This window comes from Copadichromis virginalis, linkage group LG19 (assembly GCF_057382275.1).
Source record: "Copadichromis virginalis isolate Kocher_CV1m ecotype Utaka linkage group LG19, C_Virginalis_male_GT1.1, whole genome shotgun sequence".
In the NCBI taxonomy this organism is placed as follows: domain Eukaryota; kingdom Metazoa; phylum Chordata; class Actinopteri; order Cichliformes; family Cichlidae; genus Copadichromis; species Copadichromis virginalis.
This window is the reverse complement of record NC_140636.1, coordinates 21,265,782-21,293,386: the sequence shown is the minus strand read 5'-3', so window position 1 is coordinate 21,293,386 and position 27,605 is coordinate 21,265,782. Positions and strand designations below refer to the sequence as shown.

The 27,605-nt window shown below is 40.6% G+C and overlaps 2 protein-coding genes and 1 long non-coding RNA gene across 3 annotated transcripts; all 3 read right to left on the bottom strand.

The window, feature by feature from the left end:
- Window positions 1-1,325: 1,325 nt before the first annotated feature.
- On the bottom strand, window positions 1,326-3,016 carry LOC146685998 (uncharacterized). Its single transcript, XM_085442150.1, has 2 exons — window positions 2,766-3,016; window positions 1,326-2,632 (listed from the first exon to the last, which is right to left on the bottom strand). The coding sequence occupies exons 1-2, from the start codon at window positions 2,973-2,975 to the stop codon at window positions 1,964-1,966; spliced, it is 879 nt and encodes a 292-aa protein (XP_085298276.1). The 5' UTR covers window positions 2,976-3,016; the 3' UTR covers window positions 1,326-1,963.
- A 134-nt stretch (window positions 3,017-3,150) lies between these two features.
- Window positions 3,151-4,688, bottom strand: LOC146685997 (uncharacterized). Its single transcript, XR_014916859.1, has 4 exons — window positions 4,593-4,688; window positions 4,408-4,516; window positions 4,123-4,193; window positions 3,151-4,004 (listed from the first exon to the last, which is right to left on the bottom strand). It is a non-coding gene; the product is annotated as an uncharacterized LOC146685997 (long non-coding RNA).
- A 10,464-nt stretch (window positions 4,689-15,152) lies between these two features.
- LOC146685996 (G protein-coupled receptor family C group 6 member A-like) lies at window positions 15,153-22,908 on the bottom strand. The gene is made up of 6 exons (XM_085442370.1): window positions 22,376-22,908; window positions 21,999-22,293; window positions 21,065-21,826; window positions 19,039-19,251; window positions 18,845-18,959; window positions 15,153-17,775 (listed from the first exon to the last, which is right to left on the bottom strand). The coding sequence occupies exons 1-6, from the start codon at window positions 22,561-22,563 to the stop codon at window positions 16,838-16,840; spliced, it is 2,511 nt and encodes an 836-aa protein (XP_085298496.1). The 5' UTR covers window positions 22,564-22,908; the 3' UTR covers window positions 15,153-16,837.
- Window positions 22,909-27,605: the final 4,697 nt, after the last annotated feature.

The following is a 27,605-nucleotide window of genomic DNA, read 5'->3' as shown; positions in this document are numbered from 1 at the left end:
TACGAATCAAAACAAATACACTGTGTTGGAACGACGACGACAAGAAACATGCTTAAAAGCAGCTCAAAAGAAAACGGACGGTATAGAGACCGATTGCGTCCAGAGGCGAAGCAGCGGTACTTGAAAAAAATAGAGTGCATCGCAAATCTGGACCCATATGAAATACGGCAGTGGAGTAAAGACCCAGACGACTTGCCGGTGTTCTGACAAAACGTCCTACCTTGTCAAAACATCCTACCGTAGCGTAAATTTATGGTCTTGTCTATCAATCCGTGCTACCTTATCAGAATATGCTACCTTACGTAGTTAATGGCTCCGTCGTATAGGTAGGACGTTCAGATGGCCAATTCACACTTAAAAACTTTGAGTTATTTCGCTAGGACGTTAAGAACATGCTTCCTGCTGGGATTTATTTAGGTAGCATGTTCAGATGGCCAAATCACACTATCAAAACATGCTTCCTGCATAGTTTTATTTAGGTAGCATGTTCAGATGGCCAAATCACACTATTAAAACATGCTTCCTGCATAGTTTTATTTGGGTAGCATGTTCAGATGGCCAAATCACACTATTAAAACATGCTTCCTGCATAGTTTTATTTGGGTAGCATGTTCAGATGGCCAAATCACACTATTAAAACATGCTTCCTGCATAGTTTTATTTGGGTAGCATGTTCAGATGGCCAAATCACACTATTAAAACATGCTTCCTGCATGGTTTTATTTGGGTAGCATGTTCAGATGGCCAAATCACACTATCAAAACATGCTTCCTGCATAGTTTTATTTAGGTAGCATGTTCAGATGGCCAAATCACACTATTAAAACATGCTTCCTGCATAGTTTTATTTGGGTAGCATGTTCAGATGGCCAAATCACACTATTAAAACATGCTTCCTGCATGGTTTTATTTGGGTAGCATGTTCAGATGGCCAAATCACACTATTAAAACATGCTTCCTGCATAGTTTTATTTGGGTAGCATGTTCAGATGGCCAAATCACACTATTAAAACATGCTTCCTGCATGGTTTTATTTGGGTAGCATGTTCAGATGGCCAAATCACACTAGCAAAACATGCTTCCTGCATAGTTTTATTTAGGTAGCATGTTCAGATGGCCAAATCACACTATTAAAACATGCTTCCTGCATAGTTTTATTTAGGTAGCATGTTCAGATGGCCAAATCACACTATTAAAACATGCTTCCTGCATAGTTTTATTTGGGTAGCATGTTCAGATGGCCAAATCACACTATTAAAACATGCTTCCTGCATGGTTTTATTTGGGTAGCATGTTCAGATGGCCAAATCACACTATCAAAACATGCTTCCTGCATAGTTTTATTTAGGTAGCATGTTCAGATGGCCAAATCACACTATCAAAACATGCTTCCTGCACACAATCATCTAATGTTGACAAAGAATGCAAAGAGACATGGAGGGGGAAAGACAGCTGTTTTTACAGTTTTACTCAAATGCTAAAACACATGTCACAAACGTTACCACCAGGTCCCCCAATGTCCAAACACAACACCCTTCTCTAAAGCTACATAAACACAACCACACCTTCCCACTGCAAAACTCAAACTCCCACACCAAGAGAGCAGCTCGAAGCTGTCAAAACTGTAAACACTATACACAGCATTACACACTACAGCAAAACAATTGAAAACACAATGCTCAATTTGTGAGAAGGTTCTTTGGTTCATAACTGCCAATGCATATTTTCATAAACTGTACAGTAACGGATCGTCATAGAACCCTGCAGAGGATTAGGCATTTAGATTTGTGAGTTTCACATGAAGACTATAAATCTATAAAAACACCCTGCATGTACGTACACTACTGTAACACAACTCAATGCAAAAACAGAATCTATCGCACACAACAGTACTCTCGGAAACATGATCAGGGTGTGAAGTCTTTTTTACTGTCTACACGGTCATTTGACAGTATTACACACAGTCACTGTGCGGCATCATGTCGCCGAGCTGCATTGGGCCACATCACCTCATCCACATCACAGGCTATATTGTCCCTTGCTAGGCACCGCGGGAAAAACGCCCTGGAATGGCGAATCCATCCCTGGAAGGCCTCCACTGGGATGTCAGCACAGGCCAGCTCCATTGCCCGTACGAGGTTCTCTCTTGTGTATGGCTGTCTGTCATACACCTTCCATCTCCATGATGAGAAGAACTCCTCTATAGGGTTCAGGAAAGGGGAGTAGGGTGGCAGACAGACGTTTAAAAAGTGGTCACTGTTGGTGGTGAACCACTCTCTGATTTGGTGTGTCTTGTGGAAGCGGACGTTGTCCCAAATGATCACATACATGTGATGTGCTAGCCTAGGATGGTGTTGTTGACGGTCCAGGAGGATGTCTTTTAGCTCCTCTAGGAAGGTGAGGAGACGTTGGGTGTTGTAAGACCCAAGGACAGCATGCCGGTGGACAAGCCCCTCCGTACCCATAGCTGCACAAAGAGTAATATTACCCCCCCGTTGGCCAGGAACCTCAGTGATGGCTCTCTGGCCAATGATGTTACGGCCCCTTCGCCTTCGTTTCTGGAGGTTGAAGCCAGCCTCATCCAGGAAGAGGTACTCATGGGGTCTGGCCATCGCGTCCAACTGCATTATCCTCTGTGAACATGGAAAAGCGTACAGGTGTTCAGAACGGTCAATCAGGTAGCACAGTATTGTCCAGAAGTAATGTAGGCCACTAAGCAACACAGTATGTCCACTAACTGTACTGTGGACATGGATGTATACGTACTTGCACATACTCGTAACGTTGTCCTATGTGTCGCGCAGAGTTGCGCTCAAAGGGAACCCTGTAGACCTGTTTCATCCTCATCTGTTGGCGCCGGAGAACTCGGTCTATTGTGGACACGCTGACAGCATCAATGTTCTCAAAGTTTACATTATCTGCAATGACTTTGTCTCTGATCTCTCGGAGTCTAATGCAGTTGTTCTCACGGACCATATCTGCAATGAGGGTTTCTTGTGCCGCTGTGAATATGGCAACCCTCCCACCTCTGTGGCATTCTTTCAGCTCTAAAGAAAGAAACGTGTTGTCAATTGACTGATTTATATGTAAAACTACATGTAAGGTAACAGACCACTTTCACAGGCCTGTAAAACTGTAGTGTGACAAAGAAAGCAATAGCCTACTATACCTGTTGTGTTGTCTAAATGCCTTGATAATGGTGGCCACGGTGAACCTACTCAGGTTTGGATGTACTCTTCGTCCCGCTTCAGCCATTGTCATGCCATGGACAATGACATGGTCAATTACTGTTGCTCGCATATCATCTGTTATGATGGTGCGAGGTTGTCTTCTTCTCCCACCTGGACCTTCTCCTCTCTCTTGTTGGCCTCCTTGTCTTCCTCCTCTACTCCGAACTCCTCTTCTTCTTAGGCCTTCACCTCTTCCTCCTCTGATCTCAACCCCTCTTCCTCTTTGGCCTGCAGCTCTTCTCCTTCCGCACGCTCGAATGCCTTCATCCATTCTGATTGTTTGGCATCTTCACCAAACTATGCTTTCATAGGTGGGGTCACATCATTAGCAACAGGTGTCTTCAATTTTGAGTCGTTGTGTGTAGTGACTGACGCCAGGTGTGTTCCCTGTGTTCACAGATTGGTGACTGTGGCAAGCATTTTGCATCACATGGGCTTTCATTTGAGAATATGAGCAGAGTTGTTTTGCAACATGTGTTTTGGCAAGGAAAAATGTGTTTAGATTTATGAGTACGGAGGGTTGTGTTTTGTGAATTGTGTCTTCATGTGACATGTGTTTATGGTACTGGAATATGGTGGCTACATTTAGTAAATGTGTTTAGACTACTGGTCATTTGGGTTACAGGATTGGCTTTTGTGTTTTAACATTTGAGAAAAACTGTATTAGAAGTTGTTATGTGTTTTCCTTACATTTTTTGCATTTATATTCTTGGTTGCTCTCTTTATATTTTGCACATGCAAAATGTGCCCATCTTTGGCAAGATTCACACTGCACCTGGAAAGGAAAAATAAATAGCTCATATTATGTTTGGTGAATACTATTAGTCAACATTTTAAACATGATTAGCAAGTAATGATACTAAGACTTATGTGTTTCTTTTGTTTTGTTTTACCATTTCAATCATGCTGCGGTCAGCGTCAGCATCTAACATAGAGCAAACAATGCAGTAATCCTCAGCGTTCCCTGAAACACATTCATGGTTAGGTTTTAATCAAACATTATTTATTGATTAATTAAAAAATAATAGTAAATTTGTTCCACAAATACTTCATGGCAAATTAGTCCCTTGAATTTTTTTAATTAGACTTAAAGAAGGGTCTTATCTGAAAGTGTTTGAAAAGCAGTATTTAAATTGGAAGTACACACTCTAACGTGATAAGGACTTTACTGGACTTACCTCGATGTTCAAGTAGGGTGCAAGCTATCTGCATTCGCTCCAGCACAACTGCTTCTGTAGTTGTTAATACTTCACTGACCTCTCCAAAAGCAAGGTAGTGTTCTGCAAACTGAGATTTCTCATTATTATAATGTAAAGTCCTAATTGTAGCTAACAATAAATGGAATCATTTGAATAAGGGTTACCTTTAACAGCAAAACTCCGCAACTGCTGGAATCCTGTTGCTTGTTGTGTTGCATAGTCTGTAACTGCCACTCCATGGTGTCTTCATGCCCTCTCATCCTCAGAACATTCCTATTTGAACAAAAATGTTTGTAATGAAACAAGAAATGTTTTATCTAAGAATAATACCTCAGTATCATGCATACCTCCAGTTGCGCAGAATTTTCCTGTCATAAACACCTTCATTCCCCATGGAATGGTCTATGAGCAGTATTCTCTGTGCAGAAATGTTGACAATCTAAAGAAAAAGTTAATAAATTAAAAATTACTATAGTTTTTGCCACTGAAAACCTATTTAAGAATAACACTTTCAGCAAGAAACTGCTTCACAACAAATTAATAACTAAATGGACACATACCACAAGAATCCAGTGCATACCAAAGTTCACAGGGCACAACCACATGACATTTACATGGTGGCTTCTTCTGTACGGCTTGATATGGTCAATGCTGTAGTGATTTTTTAAAGTTGCTCCTTCCGTGTTTTTTAATCTCACACATTTGCCAGCGATGTCTTGAATGGTGTAGGGTCCTGAAAAATCTGGATCAAACCTTCCTCCCTTCCTTCCACGTTTCCTCATGTTCAAGAGAAGAACTTCATCTCCAACGCTGTACACAAGGTTTCTGTACTTCTTCTGGACTCGTCTGGCATAGGCTTCCTTTTGTAAGTCTTGGGACTTTGCCATATTTTCCTCTACAGTTTTTTTTAACTTGCCCTTGTGTGTCTCTTGTAGAAGATACAAAGTCACCGTAACTCGACTCCTCAGGGAGAATGATGGAGGACAGCTAAAATTTTCACATTTTAAATTACAATTAAAATCATAAAGACAAATAATGCATGTGAAACATGAACTGAAAAATCTAACTATAATAACTCATGTTTAAAAGTAAATATACTATTATAAAGCTTTGAGCACAGAAAGCCACAAAGATAGACTCATATCATTTTTTGTATAGTCATTTTTACTCTTGATACACTTCCATAGGTGAACACATTATACTTAACGGTCTCCTCAAGATGTATTACTTTACATAAAGATACAAATATAAAGAAGTAACTAGTCACTTTCTTTATCTTTTAAATGTATCTTGCATATAGAAGTTAAGCAGAGAAGATTAAAGCTGCAGCCAATATCAATATGCACAATTTCCAATTAAGATTACATTTAATTTATGCATTATCATAGTTGTTGCATAAATAGAATTCCTTAATAACACTTACTGGGACTTCAACAGGAACTTCAGAAGGATATGTAGCTTCTCTCCCATACATTAAACGGAATGGTGTGTATTTGGTTGTGGTGTGGACCTTGGACCTCAAAGAAAACAGTGTAGCATCCAGATACACATCCCAGTCATTCTGTTGACTGTTGACTAATTTTCTCAGGGCTCTACATGTGGACATAAAAAAAACACAATAGTGACAGTGTCTTAAAAGCAAATGAAATGTTACATACAAATAAAACATACCTTTTTATGTTGTCATTTGTCTTTTCGTCTAGGCCATTTGTCTGAGGGTGATATGCTGCTGTGACACTTCTTTCTATTTTCATTAAGCTGCAAAGTCTTGAGTTGAGCTTCAAAGAAAAAAGAAAATTGTTTTTTAAAAACAACCACACAAAACCTTTGGCCTGGCAGCTACTTGGCACACTGTGACCAAGTATTTACCTAAAGAGGTATGGAAAAGTAAACTTAACACTTACCTCGTTAACAAATTCTCTTCCTTGGTCGGATAAAATTCGTTTTGGGCAGCCATGTCTATATATGAGTGAGCACAACTGATGAGCTACCTCAGCAGCACTTTTGCTTTTTAATGGAAAAGCCTCAACCCATTTTGAAAAATAGTCTGTTGCAGTCATAATGTACTGGAAGCCACTAGACGTTTTTGGAAGAGGTCCAGTTAGATCTATTCCGATTAGCTCCCAGACATGTGACACCTGTCAATGATAAAAGAATCACATTAATATGTAATGTACATTATAACATTACTATTTTCTACTAAAATGCTACTGATATTTACCTTTATACACTGCAGTGGTTGCACAGCAGCCAATGGTTTTCCCATTTTTTGACACTGGTCACAAGCCAGGACCTTAAACATATTGAACGATCTTTATATTACCCAACAATCGCAATTAATTAAACAACAAAATTGCAAATGTTCTATAAAAATACTCGATCAAGTGGCGAAACAGTGTTAATTACTGTACATCATCCTGAAATCTGGTACGTGTCTTCAGGATAACTATGCATTCTATTGGTGCACTATTAACATACTATATATAAATAACAACTTTAAAAATACATACCCAATTCCCAATGTCAACCGACATGCCATACCAGTAAAATCTGGAACAAATTGCAGTTCGAGTCTTGAGTACACCAGTGTGTCCACCGATGGGACTTGAATGAAACTCTTGGAATAGTCCCATGGCTTCTTCTTTTGTTTTTATCACTCTCCTGTTTCCAAACAAGAGCACTCCGCCTATATTTAAAAAAATGTAAATTAATTATAACATGTATTTAACCAATAATTACATTTAGTTGTTTATTTACATTACAATACTGACCCTTCAGTCTGAATTTTGCGGCGTATCTCCTAAGGGTTTGCCTCTGGGACTTATCGTATTCCGATGGGTAGGACCCAGCAGACAGAAACATGAGCAGTTCCTCGTATTTGTTCTCCATAACTAAGGAGAAAATCGGACAATTTCAACATGGCTTCGGAATCTATACAGTAAAATAAAACGACTACACGACGTTATCACGCAATTAACAAGTATGTGGTGCAGTAGTACTTTCTTCGACATAACAACGGAGCGTTTATTCACCATAACAACGGAGCGTGGTGTCCAGTAACTGCAGGAGGACTAAAATAAATTGAGAAGGTTTGCAGAAGTTGAAAAGCACAAAATAAACACTTGGAATATGACTTCAAGTGAGCAGCTTAAGGTAAACAATTATCATCTGTAATAAAGAAGTAAAACTTATAATACAAACCTTTTTTCGAAAGCAACGAGATCGGCACAAGATCGGGGTAGGATGAAATAATAGGCGTGTACTATTTACACCGGAAACATGGCCGTTTTGAATTGTGCGCATGCGCAGTAACAACAAGTAGGGCAGCTTGATGGGTAGGACGTTTTGTCAGAACACCGGCACTGTCCTACCCCAATATCTTCACGTATCTTGTTTAGAATAGAATAGAATTCAACTTTATTGTCATTGCACATGCACAGGTACAGGGCAACGAAATGCAGTTTGCATCCATCCAGAAGTGCTTTAGTGATATAGATATATTACAATATATATTAGCAATAATATAGATATGTGAGTATATTACAGAAATGGGTCTATTATGGTATGTTATAATGTACACGGTATGAAGTATGTTGTGAATATTCTATAACTATAAGTATGTACAGGCTGTAGTGAGTACAAGCTATGTACAGGATATGAACAGGATATAAATATGAAAAACTATACAGAATATGAAATAAATAACTTTACAGAATCTGGGATATACAGCTATACAGAAATGGGAACTATGCAAGTTGTAAACAGTTGTAGGATTAAAAATTATCGAATGTACAGAATGATTATTTACACAGAGCTATACAGTAGTGCAGTTAAGATAAGTGAGGGTGTAGATAGTTTCTACAGAGGCTATATAAAGTGCTAGTGGTTGTGAGTGGTGGTTCAGTCCATGTTATTATTGTGTTTGAGGGTACAGTTGTCCATTGTGGGTGTGTGTATGTTCAGTCCATGAGTTTAACGTGGGTCAGATGTCAGGAGGCAGAGTTCAGGAGTCTGACAGCTGTGGGGAAGAAGCTGTTCCGGTACCTGGTGGTCTTAGTCCGGAGGCTCCTGTGGCGCCTCCCAGAGGGCAGGAGGGTGAAGAGTCCATGTGATGGGTGACTGGGGTCTTTGATGATTTTCCCAGCCCTTTTCAGACACCGCTTCCTGTAGATGTCTTTTATGGCAGGAAGTGGTGCTCCGGCGATGCGCTGGGCAGTTTTCACGACCCTCTGCAACGCCTTCCGGTCCGAGGCAGAGCAGTTCCCGTACCAGACTGTTATACAGTTGGTCAGGATGCTCTCGATGGAGTAAGCGCTTACACAGCGAACCAGTTTCGTAATTACAAGTCACTGGAGGCGCACATCCAATTTACAAATGGCTGGGTGCAAGATTTGGCTATTTTCAAGCCGCCAAACTCTGAGTACGTCGTCAAAGTAAGTCAGCTGGAGTGCATCGAGTGAAATAGCCATTGTCCACCCCCCACCATAATTAATGTTATACATTTATCATTGACCTGCTAAAATAACGTTATCATATTATATGCCCGTAATTGTAAAGTACATGCAAATTAACACCTTGATAATCGGGCAAATTATTAACGCCAATTTGTGTCCTTCCTGTCTCATTTCATTTATTGTCTTTACATCAACCAATCAAGTCACTCCATTCGATGTTTGATCGCAATTTCTATAACTTCCGAGACCACCAACGATGATATTATTCAGCTATAAAGTGTGATGTGAACATATTTAGAACTTACCGGAATGAAAATGTCTTGAGCACACCAACTGATATCTGGAGACGTAACAGAACTTGATATCAGCTCGTCTCATGGCTGCTATCCAGGCTAGACGCCTTCGTTTGGTAATATCCGATACATGAGCTCCTTCATGTTGCTTCCAGGTTCGGAAAGCATAAAAAGACAATCCAAACTTATTCCCGTGCCGGTCGTAAGATCGAACATTGCAGCCGACAACACAGCAAGTACGAACCATGGCTATGCTTTCGCTCCTTACTTAGACCCCCAAAATGGCCAAAATCCTTTCCACGCCCACCCCCGTGACATCACGCTCCAAAGCCCTATTCACAGTTTATAACATGGGGTATTGTTGATTAAATCCCACAGGATGTGGGCTCCAGACCCTGGTGACTAGAACTAGACACCCCCTTGTGGCAATATTCAGCAATTGTGGTTGATTACGGAGATGAAGGTTGTATTAGCAAAAAACAAACAAACAAACAAGAACAAAATAATTAGTACATAATGAGCTTGGATTGGCAACATTATGAATGAAATGTAGCAGGGATTTATGCACCAGGGGGCCAAAGCTGTTTGAGAGTAGTGCCAGTTTGTATGGCGCAGGCCCCAGTTCCCTCTGTGGTTACTTAGTTTAAGGATATCACATGTAAGTAACATAAAAGAAATTTGTACATTAATATTAGCCTGATAACTGACACTAGCTAACTTGCAAACTATGTAAACTTGAAAGATGATGTAAAATGGGTTTCAATCAGGTTTAAACCAAACCACTCCACTGGATTTAGCTACATTTTGGACAGTGTTTCTGGAATGCAGTAGTAGCTAGACCAAAACAACCAATCAGAATTTTTGCATCCAAGTCTGCTTGGTTGTTTTTTGTGGCACATTTTTAATGGTGTATAATAAGAGTTGAGCTTGCAGGGAGCAGAGATGTTTAGAGCGAGAGCGACACACTGAGAGCAGGTTCGCAGATGTCTCTCAGCACACAGAGCAGAGATCTGAGCAAGAGCAAATGCCAACAACTGAGCGAGAGGGGCTGCTATTGTGTGCGTGTGCGTGTATATGGATAATCGCAAACTCTGAAATACATTTCTTGCACACGGCAATTAATTTTGTTCGCTCAAATTAAGATTTTCTTTGCTCCAAAAAAATTCTCCTCAAAATGCAACATTTGTACTTGCAAAGATTATTTACGTGCGTTCAGAATAGGGCTACAAAAATAACGCCATACGAGTGCCCTTGCGCTTACTTTTCACGTATATGTGTGTGATAGAATTTAGAAAACACATTGATGCAAATTATAAATCTATATCATAATTTCTGGTATTTTTGTTGTTTTGTTTTTATTTTGTTAAATGGTTATTTGCTGCCACTCCAGCCAGCCAGAGGATCCTCCACCGCTCCGCCCCACTCCTCCCTGTGCAGCAAGCAGTCAGCAAAGTCAAGTCAAAGTCAAAATCAGCTTTATTGTCAAAGACCATATGTACTGATCATACACAGGAATTTGAAATAGCAATGCTCCCATGGCCCTCAGTGTATAACGAATAACTTAAAGATAAAAATAAAATAAAAGTCTTATGTAGGGGAGACTGGGGATAGTTGCAATGTGGGTCAGTTGTAACACTTCCAATCTCTCCAATCAGGGCTTAGTTTCAAATGATGTGATTCATCCTGTACATGCCCAACTCAGTTCTTCTATCACATGTGAAAAATTTGCACATTTTGGCAAACACAGACAATTTAAGAAGAAAAAAAGTCATTTGTATGCCAAAAAGTGTTTGTTTGGGGTTTTATTTTAAAATTTATTTTTACTCTATTTCAATTCCTAATAGCATTATCTGCTTTGCAGTTGAACTCATCAAACTTAAATTATGTTATTTGTATGTCTATGGGGATATAATCTGTGTAGGTCTTTAGTGCAAATGTTTTAGCTGTTGTCTGTAATGTTAGCTAGTTCATGGCTATAGGAGTCTGGGTTAGTTGTAACAGCAACAGCCTGAGCTAGTTGTAACATTCACGCAAATATTACAACTTACCACACTATTACTTTAACTTATATTAAAAAAGTTGGGGCAATGACATCAGCAGAGGGAGGTTCACTGGTCACCTTTGTACATGCGGTTAATGCCATTGGCAACACAATTCCTCCAATGTTTGTGTTCCCACGCATACTATATGCAGACCACTTTGTCAGAGATGGGCCAGTAGGAAGTACTGGTAATGGAAATAAATCAGGATGGGTACAAGAAACAGATTTCCTCATCTTTCTGAAGCACTTTGCAAACCACACCAAGGTAAGCCATGAAAAAAAGTAGTTCTTCTTAATGTAATCAACCACATTTTTTCAGCTTCATTGTTATGTTCAAAAGTTGGTGCAAGAGTTGTAGGTTACAATGCCCACTGAGCCAATGAGGCCAAGCTCAAGGAAGACCAACCAAAATTAATGAAATATTCAGTTGGAAATTCCATAATTTGTCTTTTTTGGGGGATTCAAAAGCTAGATTTCTGCTTTCTCTCTCACACACTGTTACGGCCCTGGGCCTTGGAGGGAGTGAGACTGCTTTTTTTTCTTCTCATGCAAATCCAAGTGTGCTATGACTCGTGAGTGATTGGTTACTGGGAGATCCGTGCCAGCCTTCTTTTATGCAGAATGAAGTGTGTCAGACCACACGGACGATTGGCTCCCTGGAGATCCCACAACACTCCCGGACCAACTGACTGGCTGATTGTCTGCACCTGGGAGTATAAATGGCTGAAGAGTGGCTCACCTTAGTTAACCTTTAGCTTTTATTCTTGCCTGTTCTTTTCTTTGTGTATTAATTATTTGCACAGTGGTCTGTTGAACAGCCCCGTCGGTTTTCAGTTTAACGTTTGCAATAAAACCCCTTATTTACTCTGATTTCGTGAGCGGGCTTGTGTATGTTTGCCCCCCCACCTGTCGCCTAGCAGAGGGGGTCGTAACACACACACACACAGCTACATAAATAGTTCTAGGTGCATTCAGGTGTTGAATAAAAAAGATTACATTTTAAGATTTTGTCAGTACCCTTATTTCATTGTGTTACATTTCACCCCAGGATATGTTACAACTAACCCAGACTATGAGGTGAATTGTAATATTTCACTCTTTGTTTTTGAGACCATACCATGCAATGAGTAATTGTGATGCAGAGAAAATAGCTGTACTATTTAGAGACATGTAAATACTATCCATTACATTATGAATCCACTACCTTAAAAGAGCTCCAAGCTACAGACAGAAATGTCAAAAATAATTACAACTGCCCCCGGTCTCCCCTACAACACAATACAAGACAATACAATCTTACATAAACAACAGTGTCCAACAGAGTCAGAGTCCTTGTGGGCAAGAGTTTGTGGTGTGCAAATGGGGGTGGAGCAGTCAGTGAAAGGGCGATGTTCAGATTTTTGTATGTCGGGGGTGTGAGGGGTTTCAGAGGGAAGAGGTGAATGCAGGTCTGGAGTTCATGTGAGAGTTGAGAGGCGGCAGCTTACTCTGCTTTCAATGTTCTGAGAGCACATGTGCTTTGTTATCCACAGAGGCCACAAGATGGCAGTATTCGAAAAGATGGATGCAACAGGCAAGAAGCTTACAACAGGCTAGAGAGATAATTTTCACTTTGGTAGGTTTTAGTTGATTTTCTTGTTTACTTGACAAGCACTGCTGCATTGCTTGCTCTGATGGGATAACATTAATTTACTGCTAGCCTAGCAGCCTAGCACAGGCCAATGTCTCCCTTTTCAGGGATGTGGCCTCATTGAGAGACAGGTGGGGGCTAGCTCAGGTTGCTCTATCTGCTGGCCTTCACTTCATTAGACCTCCAGGCCATGTTTTTGCTGTTTGTGCCCTCTGAAGCATTTAACCCAATTATCTGAAAAATAATATGAGTGGCTGTGCAGTTGATTGTACAAATACATGGCTGAAAAAGTCTGTGCCCCACTTTGCTGAGAGAATTTCTGTTTTAAATGACTCAAGAGGAAGATGATGCTCAGATAAAGATGTATTGACTTTCCAATGAAGGTAAGATGCAGCTGTTGTTTATCTCAGCAAATATTGACCTTTTTATTTGAAAGCTTTCCCAGGCTGGATTTAATTGACATCAAAGGTATCTTTTTCTGGGGGAATTGCACAAAATACACATAATTTTTATTTTATTTTTTAGTTTGAAAGGTGAAGCAATTGTGAAAGTGCCACCTTTATTTTTCTGTTGAGTGAAAATAGTTCATGTTTCCTTTAATTCAAAATCGAAATAAACATTGTTCTTATGAGTCTAAATTGTGAGCTTTATGAATACTCTCTGTGCATCTACATCATCCTGAGGAAAGTATTTGACTCCAGTGATGAAGAAATAAAGTGGCTCCATCCAAGAAATGGTTATTTGTATGTTACTTTATTTATGCACAGGTCACAGCCTGCCTAAATCTTCCTTAACTGGAGCCAGGTTACGAGAGCCTATTGGACTGCAACTAAACTACAACCAAAACATTTTCCAAAGCACTCTACAAACCCCAGTTTGTGTCTCTCATTATGAAAAAGTGAAATTATTCAAGGTAACAAATGGTCCATGTTTAACCGCTGATGCTGATGAATGTTTGGTTTTTACCCTGATTGATCTCCGTTCTTAGTTTCAGCTTTGGTTACTGGTGCTGGATTTAAATTGTAAAAACATTCTGCATAATCTGCGTGTTTGAACCAATATTCAACCCATTTCTCGAGTTATTTCAGAGCAGAGCAGAACGTGTTGTATAAAATGGTTAGACTACACGTCTTTGGAGCAGAGGATCGCAAGTTTGATTCCCACCCGGAGAGTCTGTATCTTAGGCTATACTAGACTCGACTCCCCACCCCCCTGCTAATGCAGCACTGTGTACAATATCTATCAAGACTAACTAGATCACTACAATAGGGCAGCAGTAATCAGTGAGATGCTTGGCTGAAAGGGCAGGAGGCTAAGATCAGGGTAGCACAGAGGGAGGTTGCAGAAGTACAGGAACCATACCTGAGATATGCCAAGCAACAACTACGCCAGAGAGATTGATGGAACAATATGGCCAGTAACCATCACACTGGCCTTCTTTTTCCAGGGCACGGGCTAAAAGTCATGTTGGCTGTCTGCCACTGTGATGGTTACTGGATCCACTGGCCACATCGTTCTCCACAGAATACCTTGGTTCTGTGGAGAACAGCTGGTTTATTCTCCTGCCTTTGATCTCTCTGGTGTAGTTGTTGCTTGGCAGGTATGGACAGGTTCCTGTACTTCTGCAACCTCCCTCTGTGCTACCCTGATCTTAGCCTCCTGCCCTTTCAGCCAAGAATCTCACTGATTACTGCTGCCCTATTGTAGTTAGTCTCGATAATGGTGGGTGCAGATATTGTACACAGTGCTGCATTAACATCTAGCAGACCTAACATGGGGGTGGGGGTGATGATAACTCCCCCTGACCTGGCGTCCTGGCTCCCCCTTGCCATAGCACTTAATTTGTACCTTCCTTCTTGTCAAGGTGCCCTGGTTCCACAACACCTGACACAGACCTTGTTGATTGCTTAGCAGCGGGGTAGGGAGTCTAGTCTAGCCTAAGGACCCTTATTGGATACAGACACGCCGGGTGGGAATCAAACTTGCGATCCTCTGCTCCAAAGACGTGTAGTCTACCCACTACTCTAGTCTCTACACTACTATACTAGCTTGTCTGTGTGTTGTGTCAATTTTGCCTTCCCTCTTTCTCAGCTGTTTGGAGGCAGGCTAGGCGTACCTTTATCACACATCTTTTCTATTTTTAATGTAACATATGCCATTTTATTTAGGCAGATCTTATTTCATACATTCTCCCTGTTTTCCCGAGATTGGGCACCAAGCCCTGTACAAGATGAGCTTTGATATATACGCTGATTTGATATAAACCAAGATTCCTTCATTTTAGTTAGGGCAGGGGTCAGCAACCTTTAACACCCAAAGAGCCACTTGGACCCAGTTTCCACGCAAAAGAAAACACTGGGAGCCGCAAATACTTTTTGAAATCTAAAATGAAGATAACACTGTATATATTGTGTTTTTTACCTTTATGCTTGGTGTGAACAACTAAAGTAAGTAAGTAAAGTTTATTTATCAAGGGCTTTTCACAGACAGGCAGTCACAAAGCACTGTACACAAATATTAAAATAAACAATACAATCAATAGACATTATACACAATTTAAAAGATCAAATGTAAATAATGTAAAGAATATAAAATAGGTAGATCAACAAAAGGCTTGTTTGAACAGAAAAGTTTTTAACTGCTTTTTAAAAGAATCCACAGAGCAACTAAGGTGTGTTGCTTATGAAATCCATGAAGTGCTACAGAGAAAATTACATTTTATTTATGTAATTAACACATTTTGAACTCTTAAAGAAATATAACAAAAGGAAAGACACCCAGCTGAACTAAAATGATCCATGTAGCAAACAAAAACTGTTGTGAGCCGCCACCCTTTGGGCTTTTGGAGCCTTGACCTGACTTTTAAAAAATAATTTGAAAAAAAGCACTATGCTGCTAAAAAATATATATATATATATATATATTTGCAAAATTCTCCCTAAATATGTATTTTACCTGGTTAATGTGTGTTGCGGGGCGTGGTCTGCAGCGCCGCTGCAGGGGAGGCGGACGCACCTGAGCGGCACCCACAATCACGCCTTGCCGCCTTAACGTCTGTGCTCTCTCTGCTGTTGTGTTGTCGGGCTGTGAGCTGAAAAGTTACAGCCGGCTGTATGCGTACAACAACCGTGTGTGAAAAGCGATCGATAAAGAGATGCTGAAAAGCATGTTCATGCAAACATCTTCGGGTCTGCCGTGATATCTTTATAATGGGACTTCTGCTCCTGAACCTCTGCGCACAGCGTCTGCAAATCGGGGCTGTACGAAGTCACTTTCATCTTCACGCAGGACTGTAAGCTGTCATCTGTGAGGCGTGAGCCCCGGTGTTTGTTTTTAACATAGTTCACGGTGGAGAACAGCTGCCGACATAATATGGATCCGAAGATCCATAATTGGCCTACCTGGGGTCGAAAGTCTCGATAAATGCACGACGTTTCGGCGGGTATACCGGCTTCCGCGAGTGTGACGCTTATTTTGAGCGATGAAAAAAAAAAAAGATATAATTTTATTTTTATATTTCAAAATCACAATAATCTTCCAATTTAGAACTACAAGTTAAAAAAAGAACTAAACACAAATAAAATACACTTCAGCTAAATACTTCTAATTTCATTTCCCAAACCACCCGGAGGTGCAAAATAAAGACTAAAGAGCCGCATGCGGCTCCGGAACCGCGGGTTACCGACCCCTGAGTTAGGGGGTTAGGGTTAAATTAGACTTGCTGAACACAATAATAGCTCATTTTGTAAATTACATTTAAAAAGGGATTAATCAGAAGGGTGCCAATGAGCCAAAGAGATACTGCCTTCCCAACGTAGTCCCTAACTCAGCTGGAGGCTTCACAACAGGAATTCACTAACCAATAGGTAATGTGGCAGTGGCTGCATTCATCCTTTATATACAGCCTATGGAAAAATCACATATTAAATTGCTAGAAAGACATATTGATTAAAACGTCATCACAGGAAGAGTCATTCCTTTGCAGAACAATTTAAGTGTGACACTGCGAGTGGACCACAGAAATACCCTTTTGCTCATAAAACTTCCTAATGTATTCAGCAATGGCGCGCTCATGATTAAGCTCTTTCCTGAACAACATAATATAACATTTCGGGGCCAAATGACAACCAAGGATGCTGAAGCAGGAAGTGAGGATGGCTGCACTTTGTACTGCTGGTTGGTATTTCCCTGTCAAGGTCAAATAAATGGGGAGGAAGATGATCCAGATGACTACAAACAGCAGCATACTGATGGTGATCAAAGAAGCATTTTTGTACAAATCTGGCAGCTGTCTACCTTTGAATGCAAACAGGAAACAAATAAGGCCCAAGAAAGTGTTGTAGACTAACATGGCTATAAAGTATGTATGGGGCTCAATCTTACAGTTGTATAGGATAGTGTAATCTAAAGATTTATTGTCAGGATGTGGTGGTTCTTTGGTCAGCCATGAGACAGATAGGCCCAACTGAATCCCAGAGATGATGGTCACCACCACCAATGGCTTATTCAGCTTCTTTATCCAAGACTCTGCCTTAAGGTCAAACTTGAAGCCCAAGAAGATCTGAAGCAAGTTTGCCAGAATGCAAGAGATGCAGAGAGTAAAGGCTATGCCGAAGAGAGGAACACCTACACAGTGAATCTTCTCAGTAGGCTTGCCTATGAAGGTGAATGTAAGACAGAAGCCAGCCAGCAATGCAAAAAGCTCCAGAAAACACAAATAACCTCCAACTGCTTTCACAATGGGAGTTTTAAGATATACTGCAAACAGAACAGCAAACACAACGGTAGCAATGATCCCAACAACTGCAAGGGAGCTGAGAATGATTGAGAAGGGATCTTCCCAATCGAGATAGTCATCACTTTTTTTCAAACATGTATTCTCTTCAGGATGAGAATATGCCCCATCTTCACAATGCTTGCATGTTGAATCTGCAGAAGGAAACAAAAACACAAGTAGCACAAGTAAAGAAGACAATATTTTCCTATCCTATAATCATTTGGAAAGAAAAAGAAGCTGCAATCATAAATTAATATTAAACAGGCAAGTATAATGAATGCATAATGCACTTTGCACATTTAGGAAGACAAGATAGGCAATAAAATTACATCTGGACTCAGGACTCGAAATGCAGGAATTGCAACACGGGAATGAACTCAAAAGGACAGTTTATTGTAGACGCAGGAAAATGTTACAACTAATGATGAACTAAACTAGACTGGGAAAATATAATCTAACGTTCCACAGAGTGGCACACAAAGGATCACATAGCATGAGGAACGACGCAACACGGAACAGAGGGGGACTCTGACATAAATACACAGAGGGTAATGAGGGAAGGGAAGCACACAAGGAACACAGCTGAGGACAATTACACTTGACAGGAATGGGAGGACACGAAACTGAAAACGCTGACACCAAGACATGGACCTTAAACGTAACACAGGAAGTACAGAGAGAGAGAGAGAGAGAGAGAGAGAGAGAGAGAGAGAGAGAGAATGAAGAAATATACGAAGGGAAGACGAAAACACAGAACACAAGGGGTGGGAGCAAAGCACAATAACGCACATCATGATATAGACAGTCACACAGAGGGAGACACAGGAGGCAACGACACAGGGAGAACAAACAGACAGAGAAGACTTAAACACAGAAGACTAAAGTAATCGTTACATTCACCAAATGCTGGAGGGCACAGAGAAACAAGAGGGGATCAAAACCCAGGAAGCATAAAATAAATCACAAATGAACCAGACATAACACAAAAATCACAAAGAACTGAAAACACTAGGTCAGGAGACCCAGGACCCTGAGTGTGACTCCAAATCCAGACCTCCATGGGTTGCTACATTTGATTTCTATTGATAATTTTTGTGTGATTTTGTTGTAAGCACATTCAACTATGTAAAGAACAAAGTTTTTGAATATTTCATTCATTCAGATCTGCGTTACCTTTGTTTTTTTGAGCAGTGTAATTTAGATTTGGAATAAAAGACTTACGATTTCCATCAGAAATCTCTCCACTTGCACACGGAGCACAAACTCCGCAACACTTTCCTTTTAATGTAAATCCTTGTCCTGCTTCACATTTTTTTGAGCAATTGTAAACAGAGACCTGCAAAAGAAACAGTAGCATGAGTACATGATTCATAAACCTTAATGGGACATAAATGAATGTTAAAAACTCATCTCACCATGTCATTTATGAGGTGTCTGAAAAGGTCTGTTGGGACTGTAATTTTTCCATCTGGACTGTATTCTCCAATAGTTTGTATTATCATACTCTTGTTGCAATCAGACCTGTTCCAGTATACAATATCATATCCCAAACTGGGATCTCCATCACTATCGAAGTATATTTGTGTGTTGTTCTCAGTAAAGTTTACTTTCTGGATTTCCGATAGAAGCTGTGAAAAAACCAAAACATCATAAAGGAAGAAAGACATTTTTATGAAATAAAATCATCACAAACTGCAATATATTTGAAATTTTAATGTTTAACCTTTTCTAAGAAAAACTTACATATCTACCAATAAACAAGACAAATGTCGATAGTTTAGCAGTGGGTGCTGTGGAATGTGTAACATCTCTGCCCAGAAAAAGGGCAACATTGTGTAAAAGAAAATTGGAAAATTTGCAAATCATTTAAAATTTAAGAAGTTAATATTAATCATTGTTGTTGTTGTTGTTGTTTTTAAATTGTTAGCTGTTTGGAGGTTATTGAAATGGTTTGTTTGGACTTTCAGCTGAGATTTTGACATTTTTGTAGGGACCATACATGTCTATATTTAAGTAACAGAATAATAATGAATAATAATGATAATGAAGTTATCTTGCAGGCCGGATATAATTGTATCTGGCTCGGTGTATGTTTGACACCCCTGGTTTAAATGATTGAACATTTGGACTGCAGGCAAGACAGCTTAGGGTGTTTTTAGTAAAGTGCCATGCTGCTGAAATATGTGCAGTTTCGCTGAAAGAGGAAGTGAAAATGAAAACGTCCAAGGTTTGGAGGCCTATCTCCCCCCACCACCACTTCCCCTGCTGGTAGCGGACTCCCTCATACATCGGTGCGTTGGTGGTTCTTTGTGTCCCGGGATGGGCGTCCAGGTACACGCCGGCTCACTCCTTGGTGGCCGCTTATCGGGGCCTGGAGCCTGGGGCTCGCTCGGGCCACTTCGGAGGTGGGGTGCCCCCGGCCTCTCGGCCTGGGGCTCGGTCACTCAGGCACAGCTGGCTGCCGACCGAGCTCACGGGCGCGTCACTGCAACCCGCGGCTGCTGAGTGACCCCTCATCTGGGACTCTCCTCAGCTCTTTCTGGGACAGTGGCGCGGCTGCCCCTCTGTTGGTCTTCCTTGGTCTCTTGTGTTCTGGGGGCCTCTGGATGTCTGGAGTTTTGATCTCCTCCATACCTGCTTCATGCCCTGGGGGACGGGGCCATGGCCCCCCCACACCCTCTAGCAGATCATTACATGAAGGAACCTTTTAAATACAAGCGCATCCATGGTCACAGGTGTACACACGGGTGCTCACACACACAAACTACACCCTTTTTGGCTCCTACCTCAAAGCACACTGTGTTCTGTTGATCTATGTGCTGCACAATAATGTTTAATATTTAGTATTTACTGTCATATTCCCATATATCATTGTGATGGTGTTTATTCTATTACTCTTGTTTTCTTCTGCTTGTTTTCTTTTTTCTTTCTCAACAGGTGATCCAGGTGATCGATATATGTATTTTTTTTTCGCTGCTTATTCTGTTGGTTTTTGTTTTTTGCCCTCTATCCCCGTCCCTCTTCTCGGCTGTTTTTCTTTCCCCCAGTCAAGTCTGTCCCGTATTCAGCAAGTGAAAATAAAATAAACAATAAAAGGTGAATCAAATGGACCATTATGGCAAGGCTGGGATGGTCAATTTGGTAAAGTAAATCCGTTGGGCATCTTTCTTTGCCTTTAGACAATAATTCTGATGGCAAAAGAGCCAAACGGGACAGGCAAAAGAAAAAAAAGAAAAAAAAAGAAAAGAAAAAGTATGTTGTTTGTACCATTCAGCATAAATGATTTCCTGGCAATATTATGGTTGATTTTTCTCCAAGAATATCAATTTCTGGTTAAGTTTCATGTTTTAAAGACAGACAAAATTTCACAAACTTCTTATGTAACTGAAAATATTTGTTAAAGACAAATAATTAATAATTGGCAAGCTATCTTTATTGTACCTCTAAGGCTGTGAAACTGGAGCTTCGTTCACACAGATGGTCGTTACACTTCAGCAAGCGTCTGAGCCCTTCAGCAATGACTCGAACTGCTATATAGATACCATAAGATTCATCCTGGTCGATGTAAGAAGCCAGATATTGGTTTCTTTCTTCTTCAGACTTATTTAAAGAAAGTAGATGCTGCGTCTGGTAATCTCTAAGAATTGTGTTATTAGTTCCATTAAACATCGACATGACATGGTCTTTAAAGCCAGGCACCTCTTTCTGCTTATATATGAACCCAAAAACTTCTCCTGCCAGTTTGATGTCTGACATTGCAGAGATCTTTGAAGAGCTGGACCATGCATCACTTGCAATCCACGTTCTGTTGACTCTGTGTTTAATAGCTGCTTCCAGGATGATTTCTGCATTAGTGTCCTTTGTGAAGATGATGATGGCCTCAGCAGAAGAGTTTTGAATTTTTTCCAGTAGTTCATTCAGCTCAGTTTGGTCCATGCTATTATTGTTTGTCGTAAAATCAGCGGACAAGATGTGAACAAATTCAGTGCAGATGCTCTTTTTGTTGAAGTTGTCTTGAAGGCTATCACTGCCATATTTCCCATACTCATCATCACTTCCCACAATAATCACTGTTTTCCAATGGAATATCTTCACCAGCTCAACAATACCTCTTGTCTGATATTTGTCACTAGGCACGGTTCGCAGAAAAGTGGGAAACTTGAACTTGCTGCTCAGCAGCTCACTTGTGGATGCATAACTAATCTGTTAAACAGACATAGAGCATATATGAAAACAGTTCATTAAAGATTTTTCAACACATAAGCATGGAAATCTAAAGACAGATTATGTATTTGCTGATATTATTGATTTTCATCAAATTTAGATTCTTATATTTCTAACTGAGCTTTGTAGGACAGAAAAAGAGAAAACAAACCTGGGCAACTGAAGACAGAGCAACAAGTCGTGCAACAGCTATTGATACTTCTGAGTACCTTTCCCCGATCACCACCTTGGTTTTGGGTTCAAGTAACTTGAACTGAGCATCTGCTGGCACTAAACAGCTTTCTGGGTCTGACTGATTCTTCAGCAGCTGGAGAGTTGCTCTCAAGGCGAGGCCGACATCTCCACAAGTGTCATAGATGTCGTATCCTATCGTGATGTTAGGTAGGTTGATTTTGTTGATGGCGTATATCATCACTTGACTGTGCAGGAATGTGTTTAAACCATAGCTGCAAGATTGACAGAAGACAGATTAAATTCACAAATCATCTATTTGACACTAATGAGCTGATGAACTCAGCCTGTACTTACTCACTACAGGAGAGAGGTGCAGAAGTGTTAGTCCTATTAGTTTTTAAATGAATGGGGAAAAGTCCACCAATGATGATATTCCCAGGAGAGTATGCACGGAGAAAACTATTCTGTCCTAAAGAGGAGTGAAACACACTCATGACAAATAACCACATTAAAAACATCATGGATACGCACAGGTAGAACATTTACACGTGTCTATCTTCTCTTTTCAGTATGACCAGGTTCCTGTACAGCAGCTATATAAAAAACTTCTACTCGTTTATCATTTGCATCATCAGATTGTTTTTGTAACGCAATCCAAATGAGTTCCTCTTTAATCTTCCAAACACGAAAAGACCAAGATGATTTGAATTTGTCACAGACAATGATGTCTAGGTTTTAGTTTCAACATGTTAAAATAAATTAAAAACATTTTTTCCAAGTTTTTCTAAATGATAATACATAACATATTCAAACAGGAGTAGAAATAGGCATAAATACGGTGGCCCTGAGAGGCCAAACGGACTGCAACTTCAGAAAACACTTGCAAAAAAAAAAAAAAAAACCCGCTGCAAAAAGAAAAATGCTGCAAAAAAAAAAAAACACCTGCAAAAAGAAAAACGCTGCTCTTGCTCTTGACGAAGGCAGTCGCACTTTTCTCCTCTCCTCCTCTCCCTTAGCTTCCCTGCTTAGCCTCTTATGTCCTTTTCTAGTCTCGTGTTTTTTGTCTTACTTTTCCCTGGAACATTCTCTCACAGTCTGTTCTCTAAAACCTAAAAGAGGAATTATGGATTGGATCAACTGGTCTTTGGGCTTGGGTGAGCCTGAGTGCTGAAGATATCTACCTATTTGGAACCATGGTAACAGGGTTCTGGCTGATCGGAGCTGGCTTGGCCCTGACTTATCGAAGAATTAAGAAAGCGAAACCGGCTGTTCAAACCCCCACAAGGCTGCCTGCTGGGATTGGAACGATGGGAGAGGCGTGAGTTTCTCAAAATGGGCTCATTGAGTGCAGCACGGATAAGATCTTGGAGAGGCTACAGCTGCTGTGAATACTCAGAATAAGATCTCTGACTGCAGACTGGATACATCTCGAAGGGCTAGCTCGGAATAACATCTCTCGGCGCAAATTGGATGACATCTCGGGGAGGCACACTGCCGTTCTCAGAATTGGCTCCTTGAGCACAAGAAATGACAACATCACAGAACGCAAGTATGGCTCTCCACGGCTCTCCAACGGGAGATTGAGAGACCAGTGTTGGACTGTAGAACTGCTTTGAAATTCATATGAGCTGTTCGCACTAAAGTAAAAAGCACCATCACTTCATGCGGATACCCCTTTGGCGCCAGCTGCGGTCTCAAGGCTGGAGCTGAACAACAACACCCTGATAACGACTGTGTTTAGTCTGTTCCTTCCCATTCCATGCAAGGCCACCTGGGTTGGCTGGAAGACTGTTTACTTAGCCTAGCAGGGCGAAGGACACTGTCTCAGCTGAACTCTGGACACGCACACACATACATATACACTGATATGCACACACTCATCCCCCCTCCCTTTCCAAACGCCTTCGACGCTTATTCCCTTCCGATGCTGACGGTGGATCAAGGAGGCCAGCGCACGCAGGCCCGCATGTACTGTCTAATTCGGCGGTCTCTCACCCTTTACCTACCCCTGTTGCTTGTCATGTGTTTCTTTGGTGTATTAAGAGTTTTTTTCATGTGCTATGTGCAGAGGTGTTTTTTTTCTGTTCTCAAACTGATCTCCCTGTTGGAGCTCAGTCTGGGGGGAGTTATTTTTTTTCTCCTTATCTTTCCTCATGTGGTGCATTTTCCATTGTTATACCTCTCTGACCTGTCTTCCCCATGTGATGTTTTGTGTAACGTATGTATGGTCGGAGGGTAAGATGGTGCCGCCATTGCGTGCAATAGGTCGGCAGCCTTATGAAATTTCCCCTTGTGGGACTAATAAAGATATATCAATTCAATTCAATTCTTACAGAAAACCAGTTTTGCAATGAAAGCACCAGTTAGAATAAGGAGGTTAAATTTAAAAGTTGTTCTGAAAAGCTAACATTAGTAAGTACTTTATTCATGGACCACCTCACCCACCCACTAACCCATACAGAATCCTCAAACTGTTTCACTGAGGTAAGTGACAAACTGTTCTCCATAAACAATAACTGCACTTCATTTAAACTCTCAACGATGAAATAACTATCGCCACCAGGGACAATACTTATAAAAAAAAACAACCATACTCAGTCAAAAATCACACTCAGTGAGAGATAATCTAGCCTTTTCTTATATCCCTTAATTCTTAATAAATTTAAAAAAAAAAAACATTAAATGACTTTCTGAAGAAAAAATTAAGATCTCATCAGACACCGTCACTACCTGTAATAGTGTCTGGGACAAAAAAAATGTTAAAGGCAATGTCTAATACCCAGTACAAAAAGCCCAATAAACAAGGATTGTTTTCAGTTGACAACATTGTTATACCTTTCTGACCTGTCTTCCCCATGTGATGTTTTTGTGTAATGTATGTATGGTCGGAGGGTAAGATGGCGCTGCCATTGCGTGCAATAGGTCGGCAGCCTTAACATGAAATTTCCCCTTATGGGACTAATAAAGGTATATCAAATCAAATCAAATCAAATAATCATTCAATAATAATCATTACTCAGTCAAATATTATGAACGCAAAGAACTGGTTTCAAAAACTAAAGGAAGAAACAGCAATTAGTTCTGATCTAATCTGCTCAACAAATCCAGAAACGATGGGGAAAAAGAGAAGAAATACTCCACAATAAACTTAGTTTTAAATGGTTGCTGTTAGCATTTGCACGCATTTAATAAAATAAATCATGTGAATTTAAATTAATGGTATATTTATGGTTTTGGAAAGTAAACTTGAACATGACAAGAACCGCAACAAATATTTCCTTGGTGAATTTGTGCAATTAAGTATTGAGGCAGTAAGGGTGGATTCAGGCTCACCTGGTCCAGCCCTAACTATATGCTTTAAGAAATAACCATGTTCATCTCTCCAGTGGTGACATAGAGGCCAAGTGTCAGAAATCACCTGCCTGATTCAGTTCCCTTTTTATAAAGGGATATTTTTACCAACTGTATTTGAATAATATGCAAAATGCATTTTATTTGCATTGTAAATATTTTTGCTGTATTGAGGCAGGTCTGAAAGAAGTCCAACCAGTATTAGCAAGCTGTACTCAGAGAGCATATTGTACATTTATTTTATAACATTTATAATGTGCTTAAATGGTTGTAAATGAGAACACTTGGTTTTAGTTGTTTTTTCCGATTTTAAAAAAGCATCTATGTCATTAAGCTGATAAAAGAAAAAAAATGGAATTTTGTCCGAGGCCTTTTTCTTCTTTAGCATTTTGTCCCTTACAGAAAGAGTTCATGCAAAACATTGAAAAGTACTTCTGGGTATTTGTTCCACTTTAATCATGCATTTCCATCCAGGAATTAATTTCCATCTAGGGAGTGGTCCAGGGTGACAATGTCTCGATTCACAGGGCACGGTGTTTACAATGTCCACGAATGCTTCATTCACTGAGTTCGGGGACTAGTGCCAAGTTAAGTAACAAGGACACCTGCTATACCTTCTCCCTTTCATGCAAGCTCAGCATGCTGTGACTGAATGACACACGCACATTGCCTTTTTTTATTTTACAGATTGCACATCCTTGATTCCTCTTTTTGACCCCTCTCCTTGCATTTCAGAGCCTCCTGCAGAGATGGAAGCAGAGGAGGTGAGGAAGATATCCTACAAGAGGACTTGAGGAAACAGGCATTTAACAAAATGAGGCATCTTTGCTTTGTAGCTTCATTTCTAAGTGTTGTCAGTTCAATATGACGTTTGGCACAGCTGTACCATAAACTGTGTTCTTATAACCCAACAACACCTATAGTTGGCATTTGCTGTTAAAGAAGTAACAGTTCTCCAAACTTAAAGTCACAATGTATGTATAAACATACGGAAAGTGACCACAATTAGAATCATAATCAAAACACCAAATTATTGAATATATTTAATTCAATTCAATTCAATTTATATAGCACCAAATCAGAACAACAGTCATCTCAAAGTGCTTTATATTGTAAGGTAGGCCCTACAATAATACATACAGAGAAAAACCCAACAATCAAATGACCCCCTACGAGCGAGCACTTTGTTTTTGTTTTGTTTTTGTGTTGGTTTTTTTTTTTTTTTTTTTTTTGCCTGTCCCGTTTGGTTCTTTTGCCATCAGAATTATTGTCTAAAGGCGAAGAAAGATGCCCAACGGATTTACTTTACCAAATGGACCCTCCCAGCCGTGCTGTAATGGTCTATTTGATTCATCTTTTATTGTTTATTTTATTTTTTATTTTCACTTGCTAGATACGGGACAGACTTGAATGATGAAAAGAGAGGGGAGAAAGAAAGAGGGAAAGAAAAACAGCGGAGAAGAGGGACGGGGATAAAGGGCAAAAAACAAAAACCAACAAAATAAGCAGACAAAAAATACATATATCAATCATCTGGATCACCTGTTGAGAATGAAAAAAGAAAACATGAGCAGAAGAAAATGAGAGCAATAGAATAAACAACATCACGATGATGTATGTGAATATAACAGTAAATACTAAATATTGAATATTATTGTGCAGCACGTAAGATCGACAGCGCACTGTGTGCTTTGAGGTAGGAGCCAAAAAGGGTGTAGTTTGTGTGTGTGAGCACCCGTGTGTACACCTGTGAGCATGGACGCGCTTGTATTTAAAAGGTTCCTTCATGTAATGATCTGCTAGAGGGTGTGGGGGAGCCACAGCCCCGTCCTCCAGGGCATGAAGCAGGTATAGAGGAGATCAAGACTCCAGACATCCAGAGGCCCCCAGAACACAAGAGACCAAGGAAGACCAACAGAGGGGCAGCCGCGCCACTGTCCCAGAAAGAGCTGATGAGAGTCCCAGATGAGGGGTCACTCAGCAACCGCGGAGCAGAAGCCAGGGGGGGTTGCAGTGACGTGCCCGTGAGCTCCGCCGGCAGCCAGCTGTGCCTGAGTGACCGAGCACCAGGCCGGGGGCACTCCACCCCCGAAGTGGCCCGAGCGAGCCCCAGGCTCCAGGCCCCGATAAGCAGCCACCAAGGAGTGAGCCGGTGTGTACCTGGACGCCCATCCCCAGACACAAAGAACCACCAACGCACCGATGTCTGAGGGAGTCCGCCACTGGCAGGGGA